This window comes from Mugil cephalus, chromosome 17 (genome assembly GCF_022458985.1).
Source record: "Mugil cephalus isolate CIBA_MC_2020 chromosome 17, CIBA_Mcephalus_1.1, whole genome shotgun sequence".
In the NCBI taxonomy this organism is placed as follows: Eukaryota; Metazoa; Chordata; class Actinopteri; order Mugiliformes; family Mugilidae; genus Mugil; species Mugil cephalus.
This window is the reverse complement of record NC_061786.1, coordinates 6,168,183-6,186,347: the sequence shown is the minus strand read 5'-3', so window position 1 is coordinate 6,186,347 and position 18,165 is coordinate 6,168,183. Positions and strand designations below refer to the sequence as shown.

General features: G+C 42.2%; 1 protein-coding gene across 12 annotated transcripts in view; it reads right to left on the bottom strand.

The window, feature by feature from the left end:
• Positions 1-8,773: 8,773 nt before the first annotated feature.
• kiaa1109 (KIAA1109 ortholog) overlaps positions 8,774-18,165 on the bottom strand; it is a 78,810-nt gene continuing 69,418 nt past the window's right edge. For all 12 annotated transcript variants that reach the window (XM_047610172.1, XM_047610177.1, XM_047610179.1 and 9 more), the window contains 9 exons: positions 16,935-17,092; positions 16,181-16,370; positions 15,537-15,754; positions 14,960-15,211; positions 14,569-14,772; positions 12,401-12,595; positions 10,992-11,126; positions 10,233-10,398; positions 8,774-9,696 (listed from right to left, as the gene is read on the bottom strand). In XM_047610172.1, coding sequence (XP_047466128.1) covers positions 9,480-9,696; positions 10,233-10,398; positions 10,992-11,126; positions 12,401-12,595; positions 14,569-14,772; positions 14,960-15,211; positions 15,537-15,754; positions 16,181-16,370; positions 16,935-17,092 — 1,735 coding nt within the window. In that variant the 3' untranslated portion in view covers positions 8,774-9,479. The remainder of the gene's footprint in view (positions 9,697-10,232; positions 10,399-10,991; positions 11,127-12,400; positions 12,596-14,568; positions 14,773-14,959; positions 15,212-15,536; positions 15,755-16,180; positions 16,371-16,934; positions 17,093-18,165) is intronic.

Sequence of the window (18,165 nt, the reverse complement as noted above, 5' to 3'; positions counted from 1 at the left end):
TTCCTGAAAGAACTGACTGGTTACAAACTGTTTCTCTGCCAGTGCACAGTGTGTCAAGATCCACGGCAACAGGGCTCAACTCGGTGGAAGGCAGATTCTCTGTTACTTAGCACAAATTGGTTAACTCATAAAAATGGTTTATGTGTTGGTTAGTTGCTCAAGTCTTCTTCCATTTGTTCCGCCCAGGTCATGGGTGAGACTCAGCAGACAGCTGTAGACTGAGAGAGATGGACCACGTGACCACATCATCCAAATCAGCCTTTTGTCATTTTGTTTTTTAACAGAAGTCAAATACATTTCACTTATGGTCTATTGAGTTCAATTCAGATAAAAAGTTCCATCAAGAATAACTACTTCAGTTCAGAAATTACACAAAGAAAATTATTTCTTTACCTGGTCTTATCTGGGAACTTCATAATTTGGAATCCAAATTGCTAATGAGATCGTACGTAGCTGTATTTAGATAGAGGGTGTAAGCTATGTCATATTAGTATGACTTAAATAGACGCTGCTTATGATGCCATCATTGTGTTTCAGACATGTAATATGTATATATTTTTTTTATGTCAGATATTTATCCTGATGCTGAAATGAAAGTTACAAATCCGAAATATAGGTTAAGAAACAAACGGATCAATTAAAACTAAATAAAAAAGCTCAATAGAAAAGGAAATAATATTAATTTGAATTGTAAGTATGAATGATTATACCCAAAAAATAAGACGTTGTGTTGTAATCCATAAATAATTAAGTTATCCCTCTGTTTATTAGGTTTTTACACTTTGAGTGTAGGGGAGCTGACTAGGCTATTTATGTGCTGTTCCGTTATCCGTAGTCCTGACTGATATTTAGAAAAATCTGAATCTTAACTTATTTTATCTATGGGGTGTTTTCTGCGGATTAGAGTGGTAAGACTAAATAGAAGCAGTCAGTGAAACCAAAGCAGTGAGCTGAAATACACTAGACCGCATCTCAAAGCTGAGGCGAATAGTTCTGAGTCTGTTTGCCCATTTCCTCTTGGGTACAGCAAACACATTTTATTTATACAACCGTATAAACATGTGGTTACATATACTATTCGGTAGATTAAAATATTTAATCACGATTAATCACAATAGCTTCCATAGTTAACGCAAATTAAGAACACCTTTTAAATGTATTTCTTTTAGATCTGTTTCAAATGTACCTCGAAGGGATTTTATATTTTAATGTTGTATTACCATTTTAGCTGCTCAGAAAGCTCCCTGCTCAGTAAATAACTCAGTTCGCATCAACAATAAATGCAGATAAATCAGTTCCTGTTGAGAGCACCATCTGACAGGACCTTGAAGCTGAACACGCCATTCAAAAGGCCCATGTCTTTATCAATGCCTGTTTGTTTATTTCCACTCTATATCACAGCCTCCTTTCTTCTTTTGGGATTCAGTTTGGCAGCAAAGCAGGGCGCACGCAGAGCAATATTAGTTTTACTTGCTTTCCAGAGCATCAGTTTGGAATGACGTCATAATTGCAGAACATACGTGCATTAATTGCGAATTTAAAACTTTAACATCTTTAAAAGTGATTTGCACGAACTTGCTTTCCAGCAACTTCTCAGTCATTTTAACTCTGAGAGATGGCTGCTGTGCGGTGAAAGCTAGCCGCTAACTTAATTTAGAAAATGGTACTGGACAGGTAGACTGCATCTTCTCAAATAGAGTTGGAGTTTTAGTAAGAGAGGTAAGACTGGACCAAGACTCTGAAGCTGCAAGCTGCACAACCCCACTTGCAAGCTGCACAACCCCACAAAAAAGAAATTTAAAGACGCCAGCACATTTGATACAGTGTCGTTCTCTGGGGAAGCTCCCAGAAAATTAATTCTCTGTGGACTTTTCAACACTAGAGACATAACATGTCACAGTCACAGTCACATGCTTCATCAGCAATATGAGAATATACTCATGAGCTTTAATTTAAAAAACTGGCTCCACTGTATTATTAGTAGGCCAACATCGAAGCCACAACCAAGTTTTCACAAGTCCAGCACTTCCTTAAAGTAACAAGAGTGCCGGACACGACAGTCATCAAACTAGCTAGTGGGCCCAGGAGGAGGTTGCTAGCTTGGCACTCGTACAGAAGCACCGTTTCCCAGCAAGTACGCATGAAAGAGCTCCAGCAGCCATGGCAGATGTTCATAACAGAGGGTCAGACAACGTGGCAGTCAGGAAGGTCACCACCAAGGAACTGAAGACACTAATCTATTCTGTATGGCAGCGTTTCACGGCTCCAACAGAGACTTTTCAATGGGCAACGGCCACATTGTCACGATCAAGCCAACCACCAGCTCCTCCTCTCAGCCTTCTAAGCCATATTGTTACAGTGAATTATTAAATCGAAGTAAGGCTGATGAAGTGGAACAGGCAATTAGGAAGTCAATCAAAACGTAGCTCAAATCTCAATCTGCTCATTCATGTTAAGACAGTAGTTGCTGTACATTGTAACAGCGCTCTGCGGTATTCAGTTTAATGTCCTTTAGTCGTTATTGTGCCATATGGGCACATTCGTGTTGTGGGGCAGGCTTTCAAATATTCTTGAAGGTATCACGTGTTTGCTCTTTGTATCCATCATTAGGCCAATAAGGACTTTTATGCAGGGTGACATGAAAAAGGCGTGGAAATAGTTCTTAGAAAGCAATTCAGTGAAACTGCAGCACAAGTAGAACTTGTTGGGTTTCTTAATCCAACAATTTTTGAAGGAATTGCCTGTAGGTTCATTTTAGATTCTAGGTTTTGTTTAATATCTTCAAAATGGTCTTAAATACTCTCAATAAAAACATTCTCTGCAATGATGCCTTAGTACAGTTCAGAAGTCATTAGATTTGCATAATTAGTTGTTAAGATAGTATCAAAGTAATGGGGGGAATGTAATCCCAGAAAATGAGTTTGGAGGTCAATTTTGGCACCGCAGTTTAAAACTCATGGCTATATTATTAGTCATTGATCTGTTCAGTGATGCTTACAGGAAAATAAGCACGGAAATGGTATTGGGCTGTCAGAATAATCCTTTATTGTATGCTTCTCGTATTTGGTAGGAATGCAGTTCATAAAACATTAATACACTACACAAGCCATTAAGAAGGAAAAAACAAACAAACAGCAAATCACTTGATTGTATTCCAACGAGAGGGTCGATACCACTTCATAGCCCTTTATCACGCATACAGTACATCCTGACTTGTCAGAGGAGTTCTAGCGCAGGTGTCTTCATCTCTTCAGCTCACTTCCATTATGTCTCCCATCAAGTCCTGACATGACCAAACCAACAAAAGAAGATTGGCTGCTAAGTGGAATGCAGCTTTCATCAATACACCTGTGTCCAGGTGTCGTGAAAAAGGTCAATGGATAATGCTTTGCTCAGCATTAAGAATGGTAATGGGGGGGGGGGGGGGGGGGGGGGGGGTAGCTACCCAAGGTCTGCAAAAGCCAATCAAACCTTTAAAGCTCTCTAATTAACACATTATTTCTCTGCAACCCAAGAATGAATGATGAATTCCTGAACAGGCATAGCAAGCACAGTGATCATTTGCAAATTTTGGAGATTTTGTTTGGTGCGATGATTGACATTTCTTGGTCATTCAAACAACTACAAAGAGATAGAAAAAAAGTTCAACGGCAGATTTTTTGCAAGGAAAAGTTGGTCTGAATTTGCTCTGTTGGGAACTAATAATGCTCAAACAAAGATCTGGCAACCAGCGCTGTACAACAACAACGACAAGCTCTGATTGAATTGCATGTACAGGGGAGAAATGCCTCATAATAAAATCCCAATGGCATGCTACCAGACTCTGGTATGAAGAACTGAGAATTGTTCAAACATGGTGTGCTCATTACAGAATAACAAATGGACCAGGTGTATTTTTCAGTTAATGTATTATAATATAATTAAGTATTCATCAGTTGATGAGCTATTGTATAAATAATGTAAATACATTTAATTAAAACAAAATAATTTAAATATATTTTTTTTCTTCCTTAAGGGAAAGCACGTTCTCTTTTTTCCCGTCCATATCAGATTTATGATTTTATGCAATTTTAGACCCATCTCCAAGCTTCCTTTTGTTTCCAAGGTCTTGGAGGAGGTAGCATTTGAGAAACTGCAGTCTCATATTGATCAAAACAATATCTCAGAAAAATTCCAGTATGGTTTTAAGCCATGCCACGGCACAGAAACCACGCTTTTAAGAATTTTAAATGGTCCTACTGTCACGTATGAATATTTGTGTGGGCATTAACAGTACCGTTTTGTAAGTGGTTTAAGTCCTACCACACAGAAAGGAGTCCTCTTCGGCCATGTCCCCCCTGAGCTGTGGGGTACCTCAAGGTTCCAGTTTTGGCCCTCTTCTCTTTTCATTATGCATGTTGCCCTCAGCAATGTTCATTCTTGGATGGAAGTTAACTTTCTGCCCATGAACAAGAATAACACTAAGATCATTTTATTTGGTAAACTAAATCTTTTTTTTTGTAGACATGACAGCACCATTGGCACACTGAATTCATATTGCCACAGATTTGCTAAGAGCCTTGGTATCATCTTGGACAGTGACCTTGATAAACAAAAGTTTTCTTATGGGCCTGCTGACTGGTAAGAAAAGGCATGACCGCATCAGTCCTTGCTTCTTTGCACTGGCTGCTTGTTAATTTTGTTTTTTACTATTATTATTTTTAATTAATTGTTTTTAAATGTTTAAATGGTCTGGTACCATACATATTTAACTGAGCTGTTGAAGCTTCACACAACTACCAGGGCACTTAGGTCATCGAACCAGCTGCTCCTGGCAGTGCCTCGGTCCAGGCCCTCTACTCGTGGGGACAGAGCTTTCTCAGTAGCAGACCCAAAAGTGTGGAACAGCCTATCTTTCCAGGTTAGAGCTGCACAGTCCACCGAGCACTTTAAAAAAACACTGTTAAACAAACATCTTTTTTCCTTTGGCATTCAGCATCTAGACAAATAGCCTTGGCTTTTATCCTTTATCTTTTATTCCTATCTTCCCTATTTTTATTCCATTACTGTTTTATTTTTTATTAAGTGTATGTATGATTATTTTGTACCTCCGTACAGCACTTTGGTCAACTGAGGTTGTTTTTAAAAGTAAACTTTGACTTAACTTTTATTGCAGGCAGTTTTGTGCAGAGTACTCTTTTTAATTTAGTTTCAACCGTGAGGACGAACCAAACGCAGACTCCAGAGAGGCCCATTTACATTTTCACATTAAAGTGGCATCGTCCATCGTTGAGCTGGAAAGGGAGGGGTATTCAGCTGGTAACACTGGTGAGGCTGCAGAGTGCTACCAATGTGTCTAAATCCTATGCACTGGACGTTTAAAAGCAGCATCTGCTTCTAACCAGGTATTGAAGCTCTTGGTCCAACCACAGGGTTTAGTTCAGTAAATATTTGAAGCAAATCTAAAATAAAGCAGCAAGTGATCTGGTAACACATTAACATTCCTTCTCCAGTCTCTATGTTAAGCCACACATCCACTAAAAACAAGAGGACAAGTGGTAAAATACTTATTGTGACTTAATTATCTCAAATCATTTTACATTCAGAATTGATGAGTAAGGCATCAGTAAATTATTTATAATCAACAAACCATTTATAAAGGTGACCGTAACTGAAAGAGATACTGAAGCCAAAATGAAATATTGCCTGGGAATCATTAAGGTTTTATAATTGCTATTATAACTAGCCTCAATATTATGTTTTGTTATTGAGAATGTTGTTATCATATGCTTGGTTTGTCTTAATGCACTCTGCAGTCCAGAGCTCAGTGGAGACTATAGGAAGGACAGAGGAAGGCAATTCAAGCCGTTCATCAACTCTGGCCACTTCATGACTTTTTAATGCTGCCCGTTCAGTGTCTGTTTTATAATTCAGCATCACAGCAGTATACTGTAGGGAGGAGATGTGCCATTAAGGAGGGGTTGGGCTTAATGGACGTCTGGCTTTTGACTCCATCTACTGGTCAGTCGCTCGGCTTTCATGTTTGTACGTATAGCTCCGGGGAGAGAAAGAAATAAAAGAATTGTGCTGGAGCGATATGTAAATTAGAAATCACTTGAAAGGGGACTGTGTGTGTGTGTGTGTGTGTGTGTGTGCAGCGGGCAGAATGAAAATCAAAAATAATGTCCGGCCCAGGCGAGCGAGAGCAAAGACTCGAGTCGTGCCTTCAAACGGAGCTGCCTGGCTCTCCTCAGGTGACACTGCTGTAATCTCACAGCAGACATCACAGAGGAGACCCAGCAGTTCTCTTCCCCTCCACTGTGCCAGCACGCCCTGTTTCACACACCAACGCGCCATCAAAAATGCAAAACCATGGCATGGAACCAAAAGTGGAACATGGCTCGTGGTGAGGGGGGAGATCACAGAGGAAGAGATTAGCGCTAGTGAAGCGTCTTACACTCAATACGCTGTACTAACAAAAGCGCGCAGTGAGCTAAGCAGGCTCTCTGTGGATGGAGAAGGCGTGGGGAGCACTACTGACAAACATCGGAAGAAACAACTTGGGGTGGTTATAAATTCCAGAGGAATACTTGTAAACACACACATTTATTCATTAACTGACCTTAAAAACAAGAGTTGCAGCAAATGACTGCCTCTAGAAAGAAAATGCATTTGCATTCTCGCTTTGATTGCAGCAATATGAAGAATAAAAAAAAAAATAAAAAAAAACATCACACATTTCTAGTTAATTAAAAGTTTCATTTCAGTTCATCTGGCCAGCAGCCTTTCCCTCTGCACAAAACTTTTTCACAAATCTGAAATTGATCAGTAAAGGCTAAAATGGCTTTTAGGTCAGAGAAAGAGCAGCGCCTACAGAAACTAAACTTCATTAAAGAGGATCTCCGGGGGTTTAGTATTTACAAATTACAACAAGAAAAGAAAGGTCCAAAACTAAACGCTCCCTCGGTATTGCGTTTCTACCGGAAAAGCTTTTGGAACCACACATTAAGGGTGCTAACTGAGCAAAGCAGGCCGCATTTTCTCCGGTTTGTTGTGTGAATACCAACACATAGCACTGGAGCCCAACAACCAGATACATTTTGTTGGGAACAAATTAAACTCCACAGAGCTCAGACGACATAAAGACAAATTTGATTGAACCAACAGAGTCCAATCATAATAACCAGGGTATAATCAGTTCCCAGCTGTTAATCTGGGCTGGCTTTCAGGTTAGGTGGATGATATTATTCGCAAAGTTTTAGCATCTTATAGTTGTAGTCCTGACTTATTTGTTATGGTTACGTATTTATTTATTTAATTTTTTAATATTTTCTCTTTTTAAACAAGCTGCTTTTTAGTGATGTTTGGACTTCAGGCTCTGGTTCCCAATCTTTTGTTTATTTCTGGTGGACAATACAATCTAGATATAGAGGTTTGGGACCTTAAGAGTAAATTCCTGTTGGGAACCAGACTGCTGGGAACAACCCCACCACCACAGATGGAGCTGAAGTCAGAACCTTGACAACCGCACTGCTACAAAACTTAAAATAAAATAAAAATAAAATTGGTATACTCTTCCATCATTCAATGCATCAGTAAAGTAGAAGTAAATGGCCTTACAATTAATTGTAAGTATTTTCTATGTATCTGAGGGATATTCGGATGATGGATTTATTTTTTTTCCTCTTTCTTTCCTTTACAAATTGAAAAATATTTACAAATCTTCCTGAACTGTCAGAAAGGTTTCAAACTAAATTTCTCCTGATAGTTTGAGAACATTTTAGTCACAGATGTTTGAAATACATGATGTTTAGTTCACTGCCTTCAAGGCTAAGAAATCTAAGAATCTGCGCTCACATTCACTTCTCACGTCCCATTGGTGCAAAAAGCCCTGCTGCTACTCTAGAGTAAGGGCTGTAGACAACACACTTACCTCCATTCGTCCAGATCAGGTGTAAGCAACAAAGCCCAACAGTTCTTTCTTTATTTTTCTGGGACTCGGCTTTAAAATCAGTTGTGGTTCTGAGAACCAGTGAGGTCGTTGGTTCTTTGAAGAAGTTTTATGCCGTTCCAGCTCCAAATTCTGGCCTTCTGCAGTACACGCGTGGGTTGATAAGCAAAGGGGTTCGTTTCTCTGTTTCCACATAATATACATGTCTACGCATTTTTCTGTGTGCGTGTCATCTCATTTCAAAACCGTTCCTGGTGGCAACATCCTCGGTGGACGCATCTTATTTAAAATAAATATTTTCCATTACTTCCGTCTTTTCACATCTGCGCCTGGGCAATATCCAGAGCTGGGGAAGCTGTTGACTGTTTTTGCAGTAAAATGCAAATATTTACGAGCCACCTTACTTGGGTTTTTTATTCTGGCCTACGCTGTCTGCAAATTTAAAATAAATAAAATTCTGATGTTGTCGTTCTCTCACGACCTGTTGCAGGCTGGTTCACCAGGTGCATAAATAGTCCTAGGATGAACCTAACAGATACATAATGGATAAAGTTGCAGCCAATTCTTTTGTAAGACTTACCTGATAAATCAGTGACCCGACAGCAGAGTTTAGGGCACCGGTCATTCAGGATCATATTCCATCAGCAGTGGATCCGGGGCCTATTTGCTGCTGACCCTCTCACAAGCTTCCTGTCCCTATCAGTAAAGGCGTACAAAGCTCAAGAAGAAAAAACAAACAAACAAAAAATAAAAATCAGACATGTCTGATCAATACTCACAACACTAAAACTCACCTTGCCTCAGCAAATGAATCCTGAAAAACAACAGACATCGGCTTCATCGTTCAAAACTGAATGGCAATAATTTTATTAAGTTAAGAAATCAACACATTTAAGAAATTTAACTATATACACTGGTTCTACCGTGTGGATTAAAAAAGACAAGGAGAAGCTTGAAACACCAAGCTAATACAGACTTTGCATTCAACGTACCCATAAATAATGATCTCGGTTGAAAAATTATAATTACAAGCCGACGCCATCCTTGCGACTGAGGGGACGACGAGCCGGAAAACCTCCCAGTGTTTATTTGTTCACGTCAAAGAATCAAGAGCTGCTGTCAAATATCGTAAAGCTATGCTATAAAATTACATAAAGCATACCTACCACGTGTTCCATGGGAAACAAAGAAAAGGCAATGGTTTAAGAAATCATTTCTCATCAACGATCGGTGAGCCTTAAAACAAAACGTTGAAGCGGTCTCAGTAAGGTCATTTACAACAGGTAAAAAGAGGCAGGGTTTTACCTTTAAAGCGGTCAAAGAAAACGAGCTTCTGCTACTTTGTTCAAAATGTACAGAAAATAACATCGGTGCAAAACGCGTCAGGCTGCTAGTGGAAAGCACCACAGTAAACAACTATGTTGAAATTCACAGGGTCTAGCAGGTAAAATGACAAACTGTACAGTAGTGGCCTTTGTGATCCAGTGTTTGTGACCTGCAGAGAACATATGCACAGCTTTTATTCCAGTGGTGGGAGTGTCGGAGTTCCTCAGTGCTCCTCTTTGTCTCGGCCTTTCTTCTCCTTCTCGTCCTGCAGGGCGGTGCCCAGCTTCTTGATGAGCACGGACAGCACCTTATCCAGGGGGTCCATCACGCCCCTCTGCAGCCACTTGGGAATCGTAGTCCTGGCGTGGTGGAAGCCGAGCTTCTGCAAGATGTAGTCCACTCCCACGGGGTCGATCTTCCGGCCCGTCCAGGAGATGAGCCTGGAGGACATACGAAGAGTTCAGCCGTGGATACATGCACATAAGGGTCGCCTTCTTCATACGTCTTTTTGTTCTCTTTGTTGTTCACGCAGTTGATCTGGATTTGCTTTACAATGTTTTCTGTTTGTTTTGGGAAGTCCTAAAGTCGATTTAGCTACAACCAAACTTTTCTTTCTAATTAAAATCTTAAAATTAAATGAGGATCTCTGCAACCTGACAAAACCCAAATGCTTAGAAATAGTTTTTCAAATGATATTTTACTGCTTTAAACGGCAAAAATGGTTGTGAAGCTCAGCAGTTTTTTAAAGCTGTTATAAAAGAAGAAGGTATGATACCAATTAAAGCTTTAATGTGGATCTAGATATTTGGCCTGTGTGTCACCATCAGCTGCAGTTACAAGGTTGTGGAGAAACACACTCACCTGGTTTCACTCAGTGTTCTTTTCCATTTCCTCTTTTCAATGAGCATTATTCATGAATGAGCTCAATTTGACGCGGCCTAACGGAAACAGCGGGCGCGGCGGAGCGGAAACTGACCTGAGAGTGGGCTCCAAGTGCCAGGTTTTGCACATGAACTCCCTCCAGTCCACCGTGGTGTAGTTGATGCCGTCGTCCTTGTCCTTGTCCGCGGAGCTTTCGTCGTGCAGAGCCGTGGGGCTCTTCTGGCCCGGCCGAGCCGCGAACATCCGCGGGGCGAAAAGGGCTGGGGACACAAGAGACGTTTCCGTTTACACAAACGCAATCTCAGCGACACGCATTCGTTAACATCTCTGAGAGCGACGCCGCAGTTTATATCTATTTACATTCAAATGCCCATCTGGCTCACTTCAATTAATCAGCACAAAAAAAACCTTTCTTCTCTTTCTGCGGCATCAACACATGCGGTGGCACTATTTTGAGTGTCGTGAAAAATGCAAGGGCGCCGACATAAACAGCGCTAATTTGCTCCTTTGTGACAATGTGAAGCCCATTAAAATGCAGCGTGCGTCCGGCTCCCTGACCTCCCCGCTGAGAGGGAAAATAACACTCAGCTGCCTGCGTCTCATGCTGCTTCTACAAAAATGCGTCCAAACGCATACAAACAGCTTCGCAGGTACGGAGGCAGACAGATGTGCGCCTCATGACTCGTCCTCTGACAGCTCGATGAGTCATTCTCTTGACAAGCTCTACAGTGATGCGCCCGGGATTCTGAACGGTGCTTTTTCGCGGCTGCGTGACTCACGGGATTTGTGAGCAGCTGAAACGACTAAACAGTGTTTTTCTTCCCGACTGAACAAGTGAATGAGCGACAAAAACCTTTCTCCTTCTCTTTCAGGTAGGCTGACACCAGGTCGTGGAGGAACATGATGAGCTCGGCGTCCATGGTGACGCAGATGTGGTCGGTGAACTCCGTGACCACGCTGCACTCCACTTTGGGTTTGCTGTCCGAGTCTGGAACAAATGAAAACAAAGAATCAAAGATAAGGAGCGGCGAGCAGTCGTGGCTCATCGCACTGGTGTATTCGGAAGGTAAAAAGGCAACGGAGCACTAGTTATTTTCCTTGGGAAGCGGTGAAGCTGTGATATGTGGCCACAAACACATAACAAATCAAAGCTGGGGTGGCCTCCACATCTTTCACCGCTCCACCGGTGCGACGGCTGTCACTTATTTTGTTTCACCAAATCACTTTTAAACGCACTCCAACAGCCATGCTTGGCCGTTTTTCAGCCTTTCACGGTGGCTATATTTCAATAATGTGAGTCAAAACTGACTCGACGTGAGCCTGGCGCCAATAGGACTCCGAGGGGAATTAGTTTAACAGAATTTTGGCATTGTGATTTTGATCACGTTGTCAGAGTTGATGGTCTGTTTAAAATAAAAAAAAAAGGATCACAATCGGCGCGGCAGAACCAGATATATTACTTTTTCTTTGTGTACACACAACTGCCGCAACAGATGGCTCCTATTACAAAATCACAACCCGGGCAATGGCTCTGAAAACCAATGTGACACAATTCAGAGGAAAAAAATGAAAATATAAAAACATTATCCTCACTGCATAAGCGCACCTCTGAACTAATCTTGACTTGAGAATAATAGGCATTAGGTCATAGGTGTTCAACAGGGGGTCCGTGACCCCTAGAGGGTCCGCGGAGGTACTACAGGGCGGCCGCTAAATCTTTGGTTGATTAGACATTTTTTTATATTTGTTTTTTATAATTTTCCCCCATGTATTTAAATTTCTTTAAATACACATGAACATGAATCCAACATATTTTAGGAAAGGGATAAGGGATATAGCTTAATACTGAATGCAAACTTATAATAATAATGTATATTTATTAATAGCACTAAGCCAAGTTTAATATAGAACACATATAGTAGGTGGGGGACTCTACTTAATCTCTCCATCAGTTTGGGGTCCTTGGCCTGAAAAACGTTGAACATCCCTGTTTTAGGTCAGGAACTGACTGGGTCCTTCCATTTTCTTTAGCTTTCTGGCATTCATGATCCCCTTCACCTTCACAAAAAACCCAGTTCAAGCTGAAAAATGTCTTAACTTTAAGTTCTGATGTGATCTACTTGCATTTGTTTCATCACAAAAACCTGCCGTCAGATTTGCCTGCTGACTGGAACAGACTAACTAACACGCTGAAAGGACATACGTGGATCAGGCTGGAACAGATGCTTTACTGTCCTACTGTAGCATGAAGACCAATCCCACCTGACAGAGAAGGTTCCTCTGGGTCCTGTACGTGACTGGACCTGAAGGCCAGCTGCATTCTGGGAAGGGCAAAGATGGTCTCGGTCTCGTGGTTGTAGCTGGAGGAGCTGCGGAAGCTGCTCAGCAGACTGGAGCTTTTGGTAGCCGCTCCGCTCTCTTGGTTGTTGGCTTCTACGTTTCTGAGCAGGTTCAGCTCTAAAACGAGAGATAAAACGCGTCGGCACGCTTTCCACTTTAAGGTCACGTTCACAGCTCTCTACTTTTCTGTCTTGTCAAATGCTATCCGCGCTTATTTTAACGTTTAAGATAAGGCAGCAGCTGCGAGCCTGAGAGCGGGTAGAGGAAACGCTGTCTGTCTTCTTTTAGCCTGAGCTCTCTGAAGATGTGGAAAGTTTTAAGTAAATAACTTTTTTTTTTTTTTTTTTTCCACTTGTCACTCGAGTTAAGACTCATTCTGTCTCGTAAACCACGTGAGCAGCTAATCCGAGCTGTAACGCTTGCTAGGGAACAGTTGCTATGGTATACCAAGAGGTGTTTCCAATGGTTTCATGTGAATTAAATGTAGGTCTGTGTGGGATTAAGATCACCTGAGTGATCTCAACACATTTCACATCACATCGAGATACGATGTGGACTGTGGATTCAACTATTGCAAAGAGATCTGTACTAGGATAGAACGGACAGGAGGGATGAGGAGAATTACCGCCTCACGCTTGTGTTCCTCTCTGCAGATACATGCATGTCACCTATGTAATGTATATTCTGGAGGCTTTATGAACAAGAATCTAGTTTAAGGAATTCTTGAGAGAGGGTAAAAAGTATGTCGTTTGAGGACACAAACTTTAATTAGTTCATCCTTCAGTATAAGCGGATGTTTGTGGTAAATTTGAAGGAATTCCCTAAAGGCCTCACTGAGATATCCAGGTCAGGAGAATGAGACAACCCGAAAACATGATGCATACATCCATAGCTGCACGCCAGGTCCTGTCTCTTAAAGGCTTTTCTCGGATTTAGCTCTTTCCCACAAACCGTGTCTTCTTTTACACATCGATACATGCTCCATCCATGGAACAGATTACTGCTTGCAGGTAGGCTCCTACCAGAGTCGTATATAAGAGAGAGTCTGGCCAACTCAAATAATGGGCGCCATGTTAGAAGAGAAGATTCTACAGTGTAACCCTATGGGGTGGATGTGCTATGTTGAAATAAATGTCTTATTTCCACCTTTAACGGGCCTATAAATGTTACTGCCAATGGCCCTCACTTAAATATCCCAGCATATCTACTTTAAATATCTTAAATGAGCCTGTTAAATGCTTTGTAGCCCAGTCGCCTCATCAGTCACTGTGTTTACCTTCTCCTCAGTCTCCCCGTGTTCATTCATCGCAATTAAACGTTTGAAATTACTCAGAAAAATGATAGAAAATCAGAAAGAGTGAAAATTAAACTAGTCTTACTGTCATTGAGCATTACCATTATAACATTAGCATGCTGGCCATAATAACTTAGTAGTAACCGAGGTGAAGTTACGTGTCAATTTTAATTTGGCTGTCTACATGGACATAAATTACATGTGCACATGGGTTTCACAGTATATATGACGGCAGCTGCTAGTTTTCCAAGCTTTTAGTCTAGTTAACTAGGTAGCATAAAGCTAGCATAAGGATAGCATAAGGTTGGTTAACCTCAAACTTCATTCATTTGTAAAGCAGTGTTGGGTGTTTTTCAGATCAAGGTATACATTAATGAAAGTATGGTTTTATTTTTCCTATCAAATGTCAAAGAGAGACATTAACATTTAGCTCACATAATAGAGAGAAATCAGTTGACATACAGTTCTTACAGCAGCTACCACAACTTTCTCCATAGGCTGAGCACTGTGGCATATTTTAACTTTTAATCCAATTTTATTCTCTATTATAATTATTAACACAGCTCAGAACCAATCATCATAGCTGTATAGCTCACTTTGAGGAAGATGGGCTACAAATGAACTGGTCACTTGACCCCCTGTGCCATCGCTGGTGACGGGGAAATGTGATATTTTAGCGATATTTGAGAGGTTTTTTGAAATGTTTCAGTCTTATATCGCAATATTCTGGTTTTACGCATTTCTAGGGGCAATGGAAACGCAGCAATAGACAACATGAACGTATAATTACGCTTACCTTCATTCCTCATGGCAGTGACGTAGTTGAACCACTCTTTGACGGTAGCGACTCCGTGTGGAGGGTTTTCGTGACGCCGGCGAGTGATTTTGGTTATCGTGGCCATTGGGCTTTCAAGGGCACCACACGGTTTTGTGACCATTGTGTTATGACCGAGATTGAAATCCAGCGTCTGCACAATGTAGGTAGAGTCGTCTTTGGGGCCTGGATGTGACAGTGACAAATGTCAGCGATTAAACGGAGACCGTGGAGCCAAAACTAAATGTATTCATTTGCATGTGTGGACTATTTATCACGGCTGGACTGTGAAACCAAAGAGAGTATTTTCGGTGTGTGGTATGAATAATGTGTTTTATACAGTGCAAATCTCCGTAGTGACATTTTGCCTCACCATCCTCCCAGATCTTCTGAGCCTCCGTCAAGAAGGCGATGTTGGGCTCTTCCAGGTGGAACAAAGCCCACGACTTGGAGCGGAAATTGGGCCCGTGGAAGCAGGCCAGAGTCATGTGATTGCCGTGGAGGCTCATTGATCCACCCAGCTGCACAGTGTTCTCAGGCAGAGGCATCTGGAAGAGGGAGATGTGGCAGCCGGCGATTACCTTCAGCACCCCGGGCCAGTGGCGGTGATGAGCCGCGTCCATGTCTGCGTGACAAAGACGGTTAAGGAAACACAGAATGAGAAGAGGCATGGACGCAGGCGTACAAATGAATTCGGACTGGAACATTTTTGGTTTATTTGTTTGTTTTTTTTTAAATCCTCATAGAGCCTTCAATCTTTTAAATGTATGCCGCTTGTGCTTTTTTGTTTCTGATTATCTCATGAGCACGTCTGAGTTGCTGAACAAGCTCGTCAACTGCTTGAAAAAGTGGGATACAAATTAGGCTCATTAGAATTACAAATGATTTCACTTCCTATACGCAGCGCTGTGAATGCCTTATGTGTTTGGAATACTTGTGGGCATGCTTACAAAGCTCCGCGGTGCCTTTCTCAGCGTTTATGACGGGGGTTTTGGGGGGCTGGTAGGAGCCGGGGCCCCAGGTGGACAGGGCCCGCTTGCTGGTGTCGAACTGCTGAGTGAAAAACTCCTGCAGCTTCATGCCGATCTTGATGAGGTCTGGCGTGGTGGAGCGTGAAATGATCACCTGGAAAATATCCCACTGCAAGTCTCCGTGGATGAAGATCACACTGCGGAGAGAGAGAGCAGGGTAAAAAAAAAAAAAAAAGAGCTTGCAGATGAAAGAAGAGCGTCCACATACCAGACCTAACGTAATGTAATTTCTCTATTCATAACAGATTCAAACGCGCAGCCTCCGGTCCAGATGTCTTATTTTTTTTCATGTTAGTTCTTCAAGCGTTCTGTGATGTGGGCAATAAACATCAATGTTAGTCCGCTTTTCTTCATGAATCCCGATTCACTGATAGATTTTTTTTTCCCCCCTCGGTTCTACACTTAAAGATATAAGCGCAGGCCGCCTGAGGACGTTTTAAGAGATCTCCAATTTTAGATGACGTGCGTTTAAAGTGAACAAGGTGCAAAAGAAAATACACAGGATTTGAATAAACAGCACTTAACAGGAGGCTCGATAACCTCCTGCCGGTGTCAAACCGCACCTTTTCTCCGACAGGCTGGTGTCGGCCGTGCACAGGTTGACCTTCCACTCGTCGTGCAGCTTCAGGTCGGCGTTGCTGAACACTCCCATCAGGATGCTGGAGCCCATGTAGTCCACCCGCGCCTCCGTCGAGCCCATGGTGATCCGGATGTTGTGGCTGGGCTGCTGGTTCGGGTGCTCCGAGATGTGAGCTTACGGAATGGACGGAGAAAGGTCAGCCGCGTACAGATGGAAGAACGCGGAAAGGCAAATGCATTTTAAACCGATTTTTTACGAAATCCATCCTGTCAAAGAATGTTACGCTCAAACAAATCTGTTACCTGCAGAAATAGTACATTTAAATCAAACTTTAATGTAGTATTTTATGTGCTTATTTCTATTTTTCGTCTTTAATAAATACTGTACAATGTAAGCTGCAGATAACAATAATCCTTATAGCAAAGCTGCAACAGATGAAATATTTATATTTACTCTTACAAATTCTATTCATTTTACTCCCTAAGCACAGTCAAGCTGTACATGAGCTTATTTCGAGCAGAAATGCAATAAAAATACAGGCCCTATGCACACTGTAGGTGTAACAAGTGGGAGTAAAATGTGAATTGTTCTTCTTGTTGTGTTTTATTCGTGCACGGCTCCCAGGGTTATGGGAGAACTGGATTCAGCTCCACATCCACGCTCTGCTAGAACAAGAACTGCTAACGAGCTGCAGAAACCCCAGACATGTCGGAAAAGTCGACGCTTTGTTTACTTACAGACCATCTCCAGGGTGTTCACGTCTATATTGCCGCCCACCACCCCGCCCTTGGAGTCGAGCTTGGAGCGGCCGAGGCCGACAGACATGCTGATCTCTCGGTCTCGGTTGCTGCCGACCGACAGCCGGCCCTGACTCTTCAGCCCGCTGGTCGTCCAGCTGTGGGGGGGGGCAAACACAACCGTGAGCGTTTCTGAAATGCTGCTGAATAATGGAGAGGAGCTCTCTATGAAACATAAATGACTCATCACTAGAGGCGACCCAGGAGTAAACACAAGTAACCGAAAAGCACTGTCTGTCTGTCAGTTTAAAGCCATTCTAAGCGTCTGCGCGAATATTTTTTACGACGGAAGATCATTTACTCGAATCGGAGATTCTGATTCTTTCTGAGCGAGGTGGAGGCTGGAGGTGTGATTTAAGGACGCCGCACATTTCCAGAGTGGGACGGGGTTTATTTTTCACTTTATGATGACGAAGAGCTCATAAAACAGTGCTGCCTTAGTTATGAGGGCGCCCGCGTTTGTCACTGATTCAGCTGGATTTCTCTGCAGTAGAGATGAAAGCTGGAACAACCGCACACAGTGTTGACTGGTGAAATACAGCAGTGTAGGAGAGATGAATTGAGCCCATAAGAGTGGGCGATAAAGGGCCATAAGGGCCGCGGTGTCGATGAGAGGATGAGAGGCACCCCAGAGGCGTACAGCCGCTGTGAACCAGTGCAGCAGCCGACGATTATTAAATAAATTATGTTCATAACCCTCAGCTTTACTCTCGCTCCTGTTTTCCAGCCTCTTTGGGACTACATGACTTCCATGTAAGTTATTATAGAGACAGATCCTCAAGTTAAAGACAAACTTTAATCATCACTCAGAGGATTCTATACGAGCCCTGAGGGGTGAAAACAGACATCACACCGATGCCCGTGTAGGTGTAAACATTACTAATTAATGTATCATCTGAAGAGTGTTGGTTAGGGGTGAACTGTTAGAGACGCTTGTCTGATAAATAGGATGAAGGATCGCTGATTTAGTTTGGGTCCTGACCTGGTTTGAGGTGAGCCAACCTGTGCTGGGGCTTAATGAATTCAGAGGAGTAACAGATAGATCCAATCAGACCAGCTCTTTGCTCGTTCCGAGAGGACAGTGTTTGCTGGTTAGCCGCTAACAAGCTTAAAAGAGGGGCAGGCCGACAAATATCAGAGGCTGAAAATCATGACACGCTCGGAGATCAAA